The following is a 14688-nucleotide window of genomic DNA, read 5'->3' on the forward strand; positions in this document are numbered from 1 at the left end:
AATATGGCACAATTCTAGAAGCTGGAAGCCCAAGATCAAGGTGCCAGCCAGCTTGGTTCTTAGAACTTTCTTCCTGACTTGCAGATGACCGCCTTCTCCCTATATTCTCACATGGCAAAGAGAGAGCAAGCTCTGATGTCTCTCCCTGTTCTTATAAGGGCACTAATCTCATCATGAGAGTCCTACCCTCATGACCTCACAAAGACCTCCATTTCCAGATATCCTCACATTAGGGGTTAGAGCTTCAACATTTTGGTACATACAGCATCCCACAGCAAATGTCTTCTGCTTTGCTGTCTCCTACCCAAGTAGACTGAATGATGGGGGGGGAGCAACAAGCTAGTAGGAATTTCCAGTCTCTTCTTGTGTACCTTCCTCTGGGCCCTTTCTGCACCTCTCTAATTCTTTTACCTCGACATCCTGTCAAGTTCCCTGCAGTAGCTATTCCAAATTTCGTTCCATTCTCTCCTTTATAGGATCTGTCTTACACTCAGAAGACTACTTTTCTTAATTTACTGAGATGACACAGGCTGTGTAGCAAGGGCCCCTCAGTGCTCTTCCCCTCTGTCTCAGGAGGAGGTGTCACTCCTTGCTAAGGCAAACTCCTCCTCATCTCCTCTGATTACTCTTCTTCTGCCCCTTAAATGTTGTCCCCTGCCAAGTTCTATTTTAGGGCTTCTCTGTATAAGCTGCTGCCACCTGGGAATTCCCTGGCAGTCCAGTGGTTAGGACTCTGTGCTTCCACTGCAGGGGGCATGGGTTGGATCCTTGGTTGGGGAACTAAGATCCCACAAGCCACACGGCTCGGCCAAAAAAAAAAAAGCTGCTGCCACCTTTTTGAAGCCCACTCGAACCTCTCTCTAGGCTGTTTAGGGGACTTTGGTAATTCTTTATTGAATGTTCAACCTATGAGACGCACACTGCCAGGCACTGGAGATGCAGAGATGAAGAACTCATACCTACTCACTGCAGCTACACAGAACTGTAGATGATATCAATACATTAAAGTGCATTGTATCTTCTTGCAGTTTCAGAAGTGCATGATCCAGACTTGGGGTGTGGAAGGGAAAGGGTATAAACCTATTGTTCAAGTATACTTTGCTAAAGTGTACGTTCATCCCTCGGTATCCGTGGGATACCTGCTCCCCACCAAAACCTGTGAATGCCCAAATCCCTTATGTGAAATGGTGTAGTATTTGCATATGACCTACATGTGTCCTCCCATATAATTTAAATTATTTCTAGATTACTTATAATACCTAATACAATGTTTAATGCTATGTAAATAGTTGTAAATACAGTGTAAATGCTATATAAATAGTTGCTGGGCATACAGCAAATTTGCTTTTTTGGAACTTTATGGAATTTTTTTTTTTTTTGATCTTCAGTTGGTTGAATACACGGATTCAAAACCCTTGGATACGGAGGACCGACTGCACTTTTATTCTTCCATAAATGTACAGACTTCATTCTTTTAAAAAACGTTACTGTATTCCTATGTTTGTATATTTAATCAGGTCTCTGTCAATGGGCAAGTAGTTTTATCTTCTGCTACAGACTGCTTCAGTGAACGTCCTTGTAGATGTATCTTTGCTTACAACTGCAAGTACTTCTGCAGTATGAATTCCTAGAAGTGGTATTGTTGAGTCAAGCGCGTGTGCATGTTTTGCCAAATCGCCCTCCAAATGGTTGAACCTGGTGTCCTTTAGAGAAGGGGGCGGGGGTGGAAAAAAACTTTTGGCCTCCGAGCAGCAGGTGGCGCTCTGAGCGCCTCTCCGCCGAAGCGGCAAGGCCGCGCCGACCGACTTCCGGTGGCGGCGTTGACTCAGGCGCAGTACAGCCGACGCTGGAGGCCGAGCGAGTGGTGAGGCGCGATGCCGTATGCCAACCAGCCTACCGTGCGGATCACGGAGCTCACCGACGAGAATGTCAAGTTCATCATCGAGAATACGGACCTGGCGTAAGGCTGCTGAGGGAAGAGGCTGGGGGGGGGGGGGGGGTACAACTGCAAGTACTTCTGCAGTATGAATTCCTAGAAGTGGTATTGTTGAGTCAAGCGCGTGTGCATGTTTTGCCAAATCGCCCTCCAAATGGTTGAACCTGGTGTCCTTTAGAGAAGGGGGCGGGGGTGGAAAAAAACTTTTGGCCTCCGAGCAGCAGGTGGCGCTCTGAGCGCCTCTCCGCCGAAGCGGCAAGGCCGCGCCGACCGACTTCCGGTGGCGGCGTTGACTCAGGCGCAGTACAGCCGACGCTGGAGGCCGAGCGAGTGGTGAGGCGCGATGCCGTATGCCAACCAGCCTACCGTGCGGATCACGGAGCTCACCGACGAGAATGTCAAGTTCATCATCGAGAATACGGACCTGGCGTAAGGCTGCTGAGGGAAGAGGCTGGCGGCTCTGGAGAGCCGCGGGCCCCAGCCTAGGTGGGGCGGGGGTCATCTTTCCAGAACTGGCACCCGGCCCAGGGCTTTCGCTTTGGGAACCGTGGGTCGCGGGGCCGGCCTGTCGAGGCTGCGGTGCCCACACGCCGCTTGGTTTTCATTCCTCAGGGTGGCAAATTCTATCCGGAGGGTCTTCATCGCTGAGGTGCCCATAATAGGTAAGCGACCCCCGCCTCGTTGCCAGGGCCGCCAGGTCTCCCCTGCAACCCTCCCCATACCCTGGCGCTCCTGCCTCCAGCCTTGGTTTGGGCCGAGGATGGGGGCGCTGAGAGAACAGTAGTGCTGCAGACTTGATTGGTCCCTGTGCCCTTGGCCCTGGGCCACTCTGGTCACCTCCCTGGCTCCCACGGGCTATTTAGTTCCACTCTTCCACGTGCGTTGGTGGAGAGCACGGGTTCAGGAGTCTGTGGACTTGGGTTTGAATACTGTTTTCACTTACTGTCTCTGTGAAATTTGGGCAAGTTATTAAACTGTGTGCTGCAGTTTCCTCTCTAACGTTTGGGCACTAATGGTAGTTATCAGGGTGATGTCAAGTATTAAGGAGGTAATCTCTGTACATTGTGTTCAGTGAGTGCCTAGTACCGGTAGATGTGAATCTGTTCCGTCAGCTGTATTTAGGGAGCATATAAGCACCAGGCAGTGGTGCTAGGCCCTGGGAACGCAGAGCTGTAAAGTACAGAGTTCCTGCCCTCCAGAGACTCACAGTGAAGTTGCAGGGGGAAGATGAATTCACAGACAACCCAAATGCAAGACAGACTTTTGGATCAATTAGGAGAAGCGTAGCTACAGGGCCCTTGGCGCCTAGAAGAGGGAGAATCTGTTTCTGCTTTGGTTCCAGCCACTCCGCACTAGGTGTTCTACATGTTTACAGATACGCTACAGACACCTTCTGAGTGTCAGCTCAGAGAGTTTGCGTTAGGAAAAAGAAATGTAAGTCATAGTTGCTGCATCAAGCGTGCAAACTCCTGAGGAAATAAGCAGGCCAAATGATTGGTAAAGAAGAGAACGTTATAGTTTTTCCACCATTACCACCCCCAGAGATTTTTTCACCTCAGAGCTTGGAGGGCTGGTCCTCCTTCTCTGCCTAATCACTCCATGTCCCAGGGCCTTAGTTCCATCATGAGTAAAATGAGGGACTTGTGCTTTAGGATGCAGCCCTGACATTCTAAGTGCTGCTTTTCCCACAAATAATATTGAGCACCTGCTGCATTCCAGGCCCCAGCTAGGAATACAGAAGTTAAGACATCTGAAGGCCCTGCCCCAAGGGATTTTTGAAGCATGAGGTAGAGACAAGACACACAAATATAACACAAGGCAAAATATGACAGGTGTCTTAAGAAAAGTCTGGACAGAGTTCTGGGAGGGAGGAGCTTACGGGGACAGAGTTTTCGTCTGTATCATGGAGGGCAGGCAAGCCTTGGTTTATAGGAGGCTCAGAGGATTTTCAGCTGCACAGGAGAGGTTAAGGGCATGCCGGTGGGAGGAAAGACGCAGAGGCAGAAAAGCATGGCTCATGGTCCTTATTTGGCTTGGGTTGAGGAAGCAATAGGAAGCATAGGACAAAGCAGGTTGGGGCTAGGTCATGTCTGGTCCTCTTCTGACCTCCGTACCTAGTGTCCATGCCCCTCATTGGGCAATTGGGCTCCAGTGCCATTTGATTAATGAATTTTTTATGTGCAGATGTTTATTTATGAATGAATGAGTGAATGTGTGTTTAAGTCAGGCGTGTGTGACAGGTACGGTTCTTACCGTCCTACTAGCTCATTGCTGGTAGGGATTGGGTTGTATACTTACTATGCCTCGCTCATTAAAGGATTCTGTAAGCATTAGTTGGTTGAGTGATAATAAAGTATTAAATTGAGTAATCTGAGTAATCTGGTCACTATATCATAAAATGAGATGTGGACCATAAGTCTGTGTTACTTCTGTGAGGTTTGTCTGACTTTCAAGTGCTCTTGGATTTGGTGTTGGCATGAATAGCAGATTTAAGTGCTTCCCACAGAAATAATCAGCTCAAAGAAACATGTTCCCACTCCCGTGGTATTCTCTAATAAGTCAGTGTTTTTTGGGTGGTACAGGGAACTCTCTGCATCAGATCCATCTGAGCAGAGAAGTAGGGTGTGGTGTGTGTGGTTCTTGTTAAAATGCAGCTTCCTGGTCCCCACTCCAGAGCTGTGGAATTAGAGTCTCTGGCAGTCTGGCCAGGCCTCTGCAATTTCATAAGCATTAGATGATTTTTAAATCTGGAGAACCATTGTTCTTAAGTCTTTAGATGAATATGGTGGCTAAACTGCATGTCTCCTTTTCTGCTTCCTTCATTCTTTAGCAATTGACTGGGTTCAGATTGATGCCAATTCCTCAGTCCTTCACGATGAGTTCATTGCTCACAGGCTTGGTGAGTGCTCAGTTTGGAGAGTTAAAGGGAGGGGGCTGTGCCGGTGTCAGAGGAGGAAGCCTCCTCACTCCCAGGGGGACTTCTGGGTTCTCCTTTTGGCTTGGCCCCTTGGCCTTCTTTAATGTGCTTTTCTGTCTTCCAGGATTAATTCCCCTCACAAGTGACGACATTGTGGACAAGCTGCAGTACTCCAGGGTATGCTGTGTGCTTGGGTGGAAGGTCGGGAGTTGGGGGAGGCAGGGAACCTTAGTTCTTACAGGGATTTTTCCCGACATCTTGCTTTCAGCTTTTAGAAAGACAATGCAGAGATGTTGTCTAGAGCCCAAAGCAGGCATTGATTGGTCTTTGGTTCTGATGGGACCTAAGATTGATTAGTCTCAAGGGGCATCGGGGAGTCTCATCAGCCAGCCACATAAGAGAGGGCATACTCCTGGATGCCCATTTATACGGAACGGGTGGGGCTGTTCATCTTCAGACTCTGCTTTCCAGAGCATCTCTTCCCAGTGACAGGGCCCTAGGAGGCTAAAGGAAGTCGACAGAGGTTAGGGGGTGAGAAGGAGCAGAGGGAGTGAGAGCTGTCCCACCGAGCAGCACCTGAGTGACTGGGGTACTGGTGTCTGCAGGTCTGTGCCTCACCCCGTAAGTTCTGCTAGTTCAACACAGCTCCCTGCCTCTAGGGCCAGGTTTGCACTTCCATGACACGTTAACGGACTTAGAGCTAGGGAGAGTGTAGGACAGGATTAGGTTACCTGCATCCTTTCAGCAGAGCTGCATTAGGTAACAGCTTGAGACTATTCCTTTTTGATGGCTGTAGGTGATCCTGAATCAGCCCATTTTCTAATATTCCCGAGGGCATGTCATTTTTATGGTGGCTAATTTGATATATTTTGTAAATTCATATGTGTTTTTTTAAAAGAACTGTTCAAGCACACAGCAAAGTGTGGAGCTAATATAACAAATAGGCGTGCTCCCACCAAACCGGTTGTCACATGTTAACATTTCACCATTTGCTTCACGTCTCCAGAGTCTGTTTTTAAGAAATAAAACATCACATATATTGGTGAAGATAGTTGTACAACCAGTTGAAGAGCAGTTAGTCAGTGTCTTATATAAAGACATGCCTCCCCCAGGGCCTAACGGTGCCTTCCATTAAATTCGTCTCTAGTATTGCATTTACTGAACAAAGATGGTATGGATTTTTTTGGTTTTTTTTTCTGAAAATCTTCAGAAAAGTGAAAAGTAGAATAAATACTCATTGTCTTTTCACCTGTAATTTCCAGTTGTTGATATTTTGCTATATTTGCTTTGTGTTTCATATAGATGTGATTTTTGCTGAACCATCTGAAAGAACATTGCAGAAATCATGATATTTCTCCCCCAAGCTACATCAGCATGCATGTCCTAAAAATAAGGATATTTTCCTACATAGCCACACTTACCATGCCTAGGAAAATTAGCTGTGATTTGTACTATCTACAGTCTAAATTCAGATTTTCCTAGTTATCCTCAAAATGTCCTTAACTGTTTCTTTGTTTGGCTGCACCATGCGGCTTGCGGGATCTTAGTTCCCTGACCAGGGATTGAACCCGCGCCCTTGGCAGTGAAAGGGAAGAGTCCTAAGCACTGGACCGCCAGGGAATTCCCCTTGTTTTCTGTTTGTGGGTCTGTCATTCATGCATTGCATTCACTTGTTATACCTCTTTAGTCTCTTGATCTCTTGAACAGACTCCTCTCTTTTCATTATTTTTTTTTTGAGGTTAAGTACCTTTTCATATTTTTGTCTTCCATTATATTTTGCTTCTTTAATTTCATATTTGTGAGTGATTCAGTCTCAAGGGTCTAGGTTGCCTTCCCGTCCCACCTGTGTGTGATTGCAGACTATCCAGGTATGGCCCCTAGATCTTCCTCATTGTCTTGAAAACATCAAAAATAGGTTGGATTTTCCTCACTGGTGTGAGGGGGAGAACAGTTTGCTTGATTACATTCTGGTAACTCTCTTCTTGCCTGAAGTTAAATGGTAGCAGCTTATCTCTAATATGGGAGTGTTTCAAGAATCAGTTTAAAGAATGGCAAACGTGAGAATTATTGAAGCCAAGTGATGCTTACATTGTGGCAGTCTCTTACACTCTTCTCTGCTTTTGTGAAAAATTTCCGTATGAAATTTTTTAAGAAAAGGTCAGTAGTCTGGAATTTAAAATGTACTTTTTTCTATTGTTCCCTGGATTATTTTATTTTAAATGGTAATTGCATTCCCAGGCTAGTCCACTTATCTCAGGGTATGCTGAACCATGCAGTGTGAAAGCCTCTTCCTTCTTACCGCCTTGGTTCTCTGAGGAAGAGTGTTCCGAGGCCAGGATGAGATGTTAGTGTGTCTCCCAGCGGTGGCCTGGCAGCAAGGGGTGGGAAGGACACATGGATGCCCGCGTATAGGCGGTCTCTGAGCTGGGACGTGTCTGCCCTTGAGCAGCCTGAGAGTGGTGTGCAGATGGACACAGCCCACGAGAGCCTGGAGGCTGTGATCCACCCTCTCCCAGATGAAGAACCTTAAGGAACAGGGTATTAGAAGCGGGGAGCCAAGCCAGGATTCGCTGTCTCTCCGCAGACTCACTCCTGCCTCTCTTCCTGCCTCAGGACTGTACTTGTGAAGAGTTCTGCCCTGAGTGCTCGGTGGAGTTCACCCTCGACGTGCGGTGCAATGAAGACCAGACGCGTCACGTCACGTCTCGAGACCTCATCTCCAACAGCCCCCGGGTCATTCCGGTCAGGAACGCCCTCCCTACCCAGGACCTTTGCTCTTCTCCTGGCTCCAAGTGGGCCAGATTGGGGTGGATTCTTATAAGACACCGACTTTCCCTGTGTTACCTTCTGCCTTAACCTAAGCCTGATGCCTAGAAGTGCTAATAATTCTGGACTTTTGCCAGTGTGGACAGAAGCATTGGTGCTGTGGGCCCTGTCCACTAAGGACCCTTTTAAAGGCCATGGTACTGTTTTGACTGGGGAGGTTGTCACAAAGCCATGAGGTAGGGGTTAGAGGCCAGTAACCAGCACAGACTGGGTCCTAGTAGGCACTTCTACCACCTTCTCCTCAGGTGTCCTTTTCTTGGCTCGGCAGGTTGCGGTCTGGAGGTGCCGGAAGGTGGGTGCCAGAAGGGGTGCGTGGGGAGATGGGCAGCAGCTAATAAGTGCCTCTGTCTGGACCCCTACAGGTGACATCCCGGAGCCGAGATAATGACCCCAACGACTACGTGGAGCAGGATGGTAAGGGCCCGAGGGGCGGAGACCAGACCCAGGCTCTCGCGCTGCCCAGCCCTCCAGTGGCGCTGCAGGTCGGACCGCGGAGAGCCGTGCCTCTGCTGGCCCTCGACTGACTCACACCTCCCCACAGACATTCTCATCGTCAAGCTGAGAAAGGGCCAGGAGCTGAGGCTTCGAGCCTATGCCAAAAAGGGCTTTGGCAAGGAACACGCCAAGTGGAACCCGACTGCAGGCGTGGCTTTTGAATACGATCCTGACAATGCCCTGAGGCACACGGTGTACCCCAAGCCGGAGGAGTGGTATGTTCCTGCTGGGAGTGAAGGCAGGCAGTGTGGGCGGGTGTGCAAATGGCTCCTGGTGACCGAGATGGGGCAGCCTCACTGAGACACGGGTGCCCTCAAAGCGGCAGTAGCCACCTGTGTTGATCTGTGTTTGACCTCAGGCCAAAGAGTGAGTACTCAGAGCTGGACGAGGATGAGTCGCAGGCGCCCTACGACCCCAACGGCAAGCCAGAGAGGTAAGAGCCCGGTGGGGACTTGAAGGTAACGTGTGTAAGGACGTACAGTTCTGATGCAGCCTCTGAGTTAGGGAGGCCCTTTCCCGCCCATCCCAGTTCCCCTCAGCTGAGGAGGGGCTGGTAACTGCTGGACACACCGTATGTACACATCCAGGCAGATTATCATCCCCCTTTTGGTCGCTGGGGGGAAGGGGAGCCCTCCAGTTATCCACACTGTTCCTAGTCTGATTTTTCAGCTCCCAAAGAAAGATCAACCTAGGATCAAACCTAGGGCCCCAAAGTGACCAGAGCCTTCTAGTGACAAACATGAAAATGCTGGAGCAGGTGACATGCTTACTTATCGTTCTCTTTCCCCCAGTGTAGAATACATCCATACACAGGTGTTTTGAGATATTGTTCTGAGGTAGCCGTGGCCTCCTCAAGGTCCTGCAAAGTGCCCTGGGACCACTGTTTGTAAGAGGTTGGATGGAGGTCAACCCTGGGGCAAGGTCGAGTTCATGGGGAGAAAGGAGTCAGGACCCAGGAGGGAGGCCGGCCTGTGGCCATAGCTCATGAGAGCCTCATGGAGGGCTCTCACCAGACTCTTGCCTCTCAGGTTTTACTACAACGTGGAGTCCTGTGGCTCTCTGCGCCCTGAAACCATTGTCCTGTCAGCCCTGTCTGGATTAAAGAAGAAGCTGAGTGATTTACAGACCCAGTTAAGCCACGAGATCCAGAGTGACGTCCTGACCATAAACTAGCTGCAGCTCACCTGTTTCGGCAGAACAGCAGTTGAATTTTAGGTCTCTCCTGAGACTCCAGATTCTGGCTCCTGGGGACTGGACAGCTGTTGCTCAAGCTTCCTGGCAAGCCTTCAGTACCAATTAGAAAGGTAGCAGCGGGGAAGGGTAGGTCCATCCCAGCCTTGTGCAGTCACAGATTACCAGGGCCAGCACTGCTGTTGGAGGCAGGACGGTCCCTTCCCAGACATTTAGCGTCCCCGGCCCTGCCTGCTGATGGGCAGTAGTGCTGCCCGGAACATCCCTTCTGCCCTGTATCTCAGTGGGCCTCAGGGGGCCACGGTGTTCCCCTGTTGAGGACCACTGAGCTGAACTCTCATCTTCTGGGTATTTCAGTTCTTTACTTCAAATCCTTTATGTTCACAAGTTGGAATGTTCACTGTTGGCACCTTAGGCTTCTGTGTTAGCGCTGAATATAGGACCCTACTCAGGCTCCTGCCAGCCCTTCCAGTCCCTGCCCCGGCCAGCCTATTGGTTCTTCACTCAAATTCCCAAGTGTCCCTAATTTGAGAATCCTGTGAGAGTAGTGTTAGGCCCAGGCTATCCCCCTCTTCCCGCCAGTAAGCCTTGTATTTTGTTCTCTGCCCATGGGTTTTGAACGTCACCAACAATGGCCAGGTTATTTAATTTGTGGGGGAGGGCAAGGGCCTTCATGGAGGTCTGGCCTTGACCACTTAGCCCTATAGGTAGGAACATACCCAAAGCAGTTAATTAGGCAGCCAGGCAGCCTGGAGAAAACCAGAGATCTAGTACAAAAAGGAAGGGTTATTTATTAACAGTAGTTGTCTTTTAAAGTTTTTATTTTTGGCAATAAAGAGCAAAACGTACGTAATCGCCTTCATGCGTCATCGTGCCACTAACCAAGCCAGCCAGCTCTGCCTCCCCTCCGTGGCCTTTGGGCTCCCTTCTTCAGGCTAGCTTATTCCTCTAGGTGGTCATTCCCTGGGTCAGGGTCAGAGCTGAGCGGGCTGTGGCCACCTCCCGGGCTCCAGTGCTCTGTCGGAGGGGGCCTCTTGCTTTATCATCCTCCTGCCATGACTTGAATAATGGTTATTTACAAGAAGGTCTGTTCCCTCAAATCAGAACCCTAAAATATTAAAAACAAACAACCCAACACACACGCAACCAAAGGTTTGATGTGAGTAAAAAGATAGCCCTTCTGCACGGTCGTCAGTAAATACCAGCACTAGAAAATCAGTTGCTTTAATTGCATTTCAGCAGGGAGCCTCAGCACCATGTGGAGGAGGAAATGGGGAGGTCTCTGACCGGCTTCTGAGTACTTTGGCTGCCGGAGGGAGGCCAGACAGGGCAGAGGGGCTCCCTCTGTGGAAGCACTACCCACACCGGTCACTGAGAGCGGGCAGCAGGGCGCTTCCCCACCCCCTCCTCACCGCAGTCCTCCTGTGCGGCCGGCCTGGCCTGAGGGCAGGAAAGCGCCTGGGACTGGCTGTCCTCCCTGGGTGAGGTAACCAGCACCCCCCCACCCCCAGGGCGTCTCCTCAGCCTGCTAAGCACAAAGGAGTCTGGGCAGAAACCACTTTCAAGTCAGATTTTTCACCTGAGGTATCAACCAGACGTCACCTCTGCTGAAAACTCCCAAGTGCAAGGCTACCAAGTGGCACAGTGTAAGTTCGGATCCTTCCTGTGCCACTCTAGGCCCAGAGGGACTGAGAAGCCACCTGCTATCTCCGCCCCTGGGCTGCTTGGGAAAAGCCAGCAGCCAGCGCAGCAGCTGGGAGTGTGGAGTGTCTCCCTCCTCTGGCCCTGGCAGCTCAGGTCCCAGCAGCAGGAGGGCTGGTACCATGGGGGACAGGGAAACTGCTGCCCTCACATTCAAAACAGCCTTGACTGTGGCCTGGTCATGGGATTAAAAAATGTGTATGTGGTGGCAGGGAGGGTCAGAGGGGGAATCTTATTAATACAGAATACGTCATAAGCCATATATATTAAAATCATTAACAGTATATAGTCCCATAGTAGCTCCAGCCCCTCACACATGCTCAGGTGGCATGGCCAGCCCTTTGCCTTGGTCCAGTCTCACCCTCGGGGGCAAAGAAGGGACCACTTGCTCCCTTTCCCCAGGCTCTTGGCCCACAGCCCCTCCATGCCATCCATGATACGCTGCAGGCAGCCCCAGTGGTCATCTGTGTGTGCCAGCTTTGCTGTCACTGGGAAGGAGCCTTGGCCTCACTGCTGTCCCCCTGGCTGGGCTTTGGCTTTAGCAGGATGAATCTGTTGAGGAGGTCCGTTTCTGAGCTGGCCTGGGCCGTCCCATACCTCTCACCTGTGGACACAGAGGCAGGCTGAGGCCTTGGGCCCGGGACAGAAGGCCCCTGCCCAACATGCCTTGTCCTCCACAGAGCCTCCTGGCCGGTGGGGGTGGGGCCCAGCAGTGACTCACCGGCATAGCTGGAGGCCTCAGCGATGTTCTGGGAACCTGTGATGTGGTGCCAGTAGGCACTGCGGGGCAGCATGGTAGTGGGCGTGCAGGGGTATGAGTAATGTTCCGTGCCCTTGTTCAGCAGCTGTGGGGCAGAGAAGCGTCAGTGGCTAAGCCCAGAGCAGCCAGCCCAAGACCCTGCCTGCCTCTCGGACACACCAGCTGGAGACAGCTGCCACTCTCCCGGCCGCCGGCCCGCCCGCCCGCCAGCCTCCCCCTACCCTGGACCGAGACACGCACTGCCTCACCCTCACGTTCTTCTCCATTTCCAGTAGGACCCTCTTGTGCTGCTCGGCGATGGCCAGGGTGGCACTGTGGACTCGCTGGTAAATCTGTTCCCCGTCCTGCGTCTGGAAGGTGTAGAGCCCTTCCCCAGCATCACACATCCTGGGGACACAAGTAGCACCGAGAGCCACGTGGTGGGTATGCCCCCATGTGTGTGCACATGCACAGTCAGGCTCTCGTCTGGGAACAGGCAGGGCTGTCATCTAAGGGTCTGACCACCCAGCTCAAACATGCTGAACATTTTCTATGTGCCAGGTGGGGGTCTATATGCTTTACAAGGATTAATCCATTCCATTTTCCCCACCACCCCACTCTGGTCTGCGTACTCCTACAGTTCCCTCGTTATTATAATTTTTCTCAAGCCATTTTACAGATGAGGAAACTGAGGCATTCAGAAGGTAACAACGAAAGTTACACAGCGGATTATACAGAATTTGAGTCTAGGCAAGCTGCTCCAGGGTTCAAGCTATACCCAGTCCTTACCATAACCCAATCTATGAGGTTAGGTACTTTTATTATCCCCCATTTGACAGAGGAGGAAACTGAGACTCAGGTCCACAATCACAGAGCTAGTCAATGCCAGTGCCAGCATCTGATTAAAGCCTGAGCAGTCCGACTTGGTAAACAGCTTCACTTGACCTACCTGCTGTGAGTCTCAATTTCTTCATCTGTAAAATGGGTTCCCCTTCAGCATGCTATGCTGATAAATAACTTAAGCTTCCAGCACAGTGCCCGACACAAGTGAATGGCAGCTACCATCATGACCACGGTTGGACGGCGGGGAGGCGAGTGGGTCCTACCGGCCAGCCTCGAAGGTAAAGCGTGTGGCATCCCGGCCATAGCGGCGCAGTGAGCAGAGGGGCCACGAGACGAGCTTCACGCGGGGGTTGTGTATGTCCCAGAGGTAGATGTTCTCGTGGGTGATCTGCAGCTTGCACTCGCCATACACATCCAGGTTGGGGCAGGGCAGCAGGAAGACGTTGAAGCGATCTGGATGGGAGTGGACAAGTGGGCCTGGAGCTTTGTGGGGGGCCTGGGGGGGGGGTCTCCCTCTCACCCCCACCCCGTGCCAGCGCCAGGCCTCACCTGTCTGCTCGCACTGCACTCCTGGGGCCAGGAGGTCCGGCTCTCCCAGACTGATGTCGTTGAGCCTCGACCCCAGGCACTCCACAGAGAGAGTCTTGTACCACTCCTCTGCCTCCAGCTCTGGAGAAGATAGTCCCTCTTCGTGCTGCCAGCTCAGGGGCCCGCAGCAACCCACCCCATCTGCTTCAGCCGGAGTTATCCCACCCCGCCAGGCACAGAGGGCAAGGCCAGTGGGTTCTGCGTGCCTGCCCCACCTCATCCTGGGGCTGCTCCCTCAAAGGTGTCCTCCACCCACACATCATACCCAGGCAGGGCAAGCCTTTGCTCTGCCTCCTACCAACTGGACCTCGACCAGCCCACAGCCTGCAGCCGCATCCCCTCACCTGAGTCGCAGGTGAAGGTACGTGCTGAGTCGTCGGTGAATATGATGGCCACTGCCTGTCTCTTGGTCTCCTTGGGGAGCCGTGTGACACACTTGACATTGCTGATCTCTGTCACCTGGAACAGCATCCACAAGGTACTCGGCCAGGTTGAAGCACCTCCCTCTGTATCCCCCACGGCTCTGCCACCCCCAGGAGGGTCCTCTTGGCCCTCAGGACTCTGAACAAATCATCACTGCTTACAGGTTGGGAGAGCTAGGGCCCGGGCCCCCTAACCTTGGGGCAGCCTCGGAGGCACACTGACTTCTCATCTGGATACTTTTCCAGCCGCTGGGGTCCCTTGCTGGAGGATTTCCGGAACACCAGCCAGCACCTCCGGTAGATCTGTGGCACAAGATGGCAGGGGGATCAGACCCCGGACCACTCCCAAAGCAGCCAGTGACCCTGGAGTTACCCCTGCCTACCACAGCGGGCAGTGCCACACAGCCTTCCAGGGAACTCAGGCCCAAGAGACCTGGGGACAGCTGACACCAGCATGACACCCTGCCCTGGGGAAGAGGCCCCTCCCCGAACTGAAAAGTCAGTCATTTCTTGGCTGGCTCTGAAAGGCTGTTCCGTGAAGGGTGCTCCTGAGTTACTGTTTACGGCGAGCTCAGCCCGGGGTTTACCGTAAGTAGCCAGCATTTATGGAGCGCTTCCTACTTGCACTGTTTGTTATTAGTGCTCTGCACGTTTAACCTCGCGGTCGCTCGAGGTCGCTTCCATTATCATCTCCACTTTATAGACAGGTAATGAGGCCCCCCAAAACTGAGTAACAGCTAATGAATGGCAGAGCTGGTATTTAAAACAGGCTGCCTAGAACCAGGGCTGTCCTGGGAGCCTGCTGCGCTAAGGCTCTGCCCAGGGCCCCAGGAGCGCCCGCCACGACAGAGGCAGTGCTACGGAGACAGGGATCAGGCCCTTGCCCGGTCCCAGCCTGCACAGCACCGTGGCCCTTGTTCTTAGAGCCGGGGGAGGGCTCTTGACGTGGGTAACACCCCCTCTTGTCTCTAGGACCTTTCACTAACCCTCTCTTTTCATTCTCTGACCAACCCTGGAGCGTAGGGAATCA

The 14688-nt window shown here is 51.8% G+C and overlaps 2 protein-coding genes across 2 annotated transcripts in view; one reads left to right on the forward strand and one right to left on the reverse strand.

The window, feature by feature from the left end:
* Positions 1–2234: 2234 nt before the first annotated feature.
* Positions 2235–10211, forward strand: POLR2C (RNA polymerase II subunit C). The gene is made up of 9 exons (XM_007468289.1): positions 2235–2365; positions 2549–2598; positions 4767–4835; positions 4978–5030; positions 7467–7595; positions 8042–8093; positions 8221–8389; positions 8533–8607; positions 9203–10211. The coding sequence occupies exons 1-9, from the start codon at positions 2280–2282 to the stop codon at positions 9345–9347; spliced, it is 828 nt and encodes a 275-aa protein (XP_007468351.1). The 5' UTR covers positions 2235–2279; the 3' UTR covers positions 9348–10211.
* Positions 10212–11551: 1340 nt separating this feature from the next.
* DOK4 (docking protein 4) overlaps positions 11552–14688 on the reverse strand; it is a 7505-nt gene continuing 4368 nt past the window's right edge. The window contains exons 2-8 of the mRNA XM_007468290.1: positions 13854–13961; positions 13581–13695; positions 13198–13317; positions 12912–13101; positions 12075–12213; positions 11788–11911; positions 11552–11670 (exon numbers count right to left, since the gene is read on the reverse strand). Coding sequence (XP_007468352.1) covers positions 11552–11670; positions 11788–11911; positions 12075–12213; positions 12912–13101; positions 13198–13317; positions 13581–13695; positions 13854–13961 — 915 coding nt within the window. The remainder of the gene's footprint in view (positions 11671–11787; positions 11912–12074; positions 12214–12911; positions 13102–13197; positions 13318–13580; positions 13696–13853; positions 13962–14688) is intronic.

This window comes from Lipotes vexillifer, unplaced genomic scaffold (genome assembly GCF_000442215.2).
Source record: "Lipotes vexillifer unplaced genomic scaffold, Lipotes_vexillifer_v1.1 scaffold1347, whole genome shotgun sequence".
Lineage (NCBI taxonomy): Eukaryota > Metazoa > Chordata > Mammalia > Artiodactyla > Lipotidae > Lipotes > Lipotes vexillifer.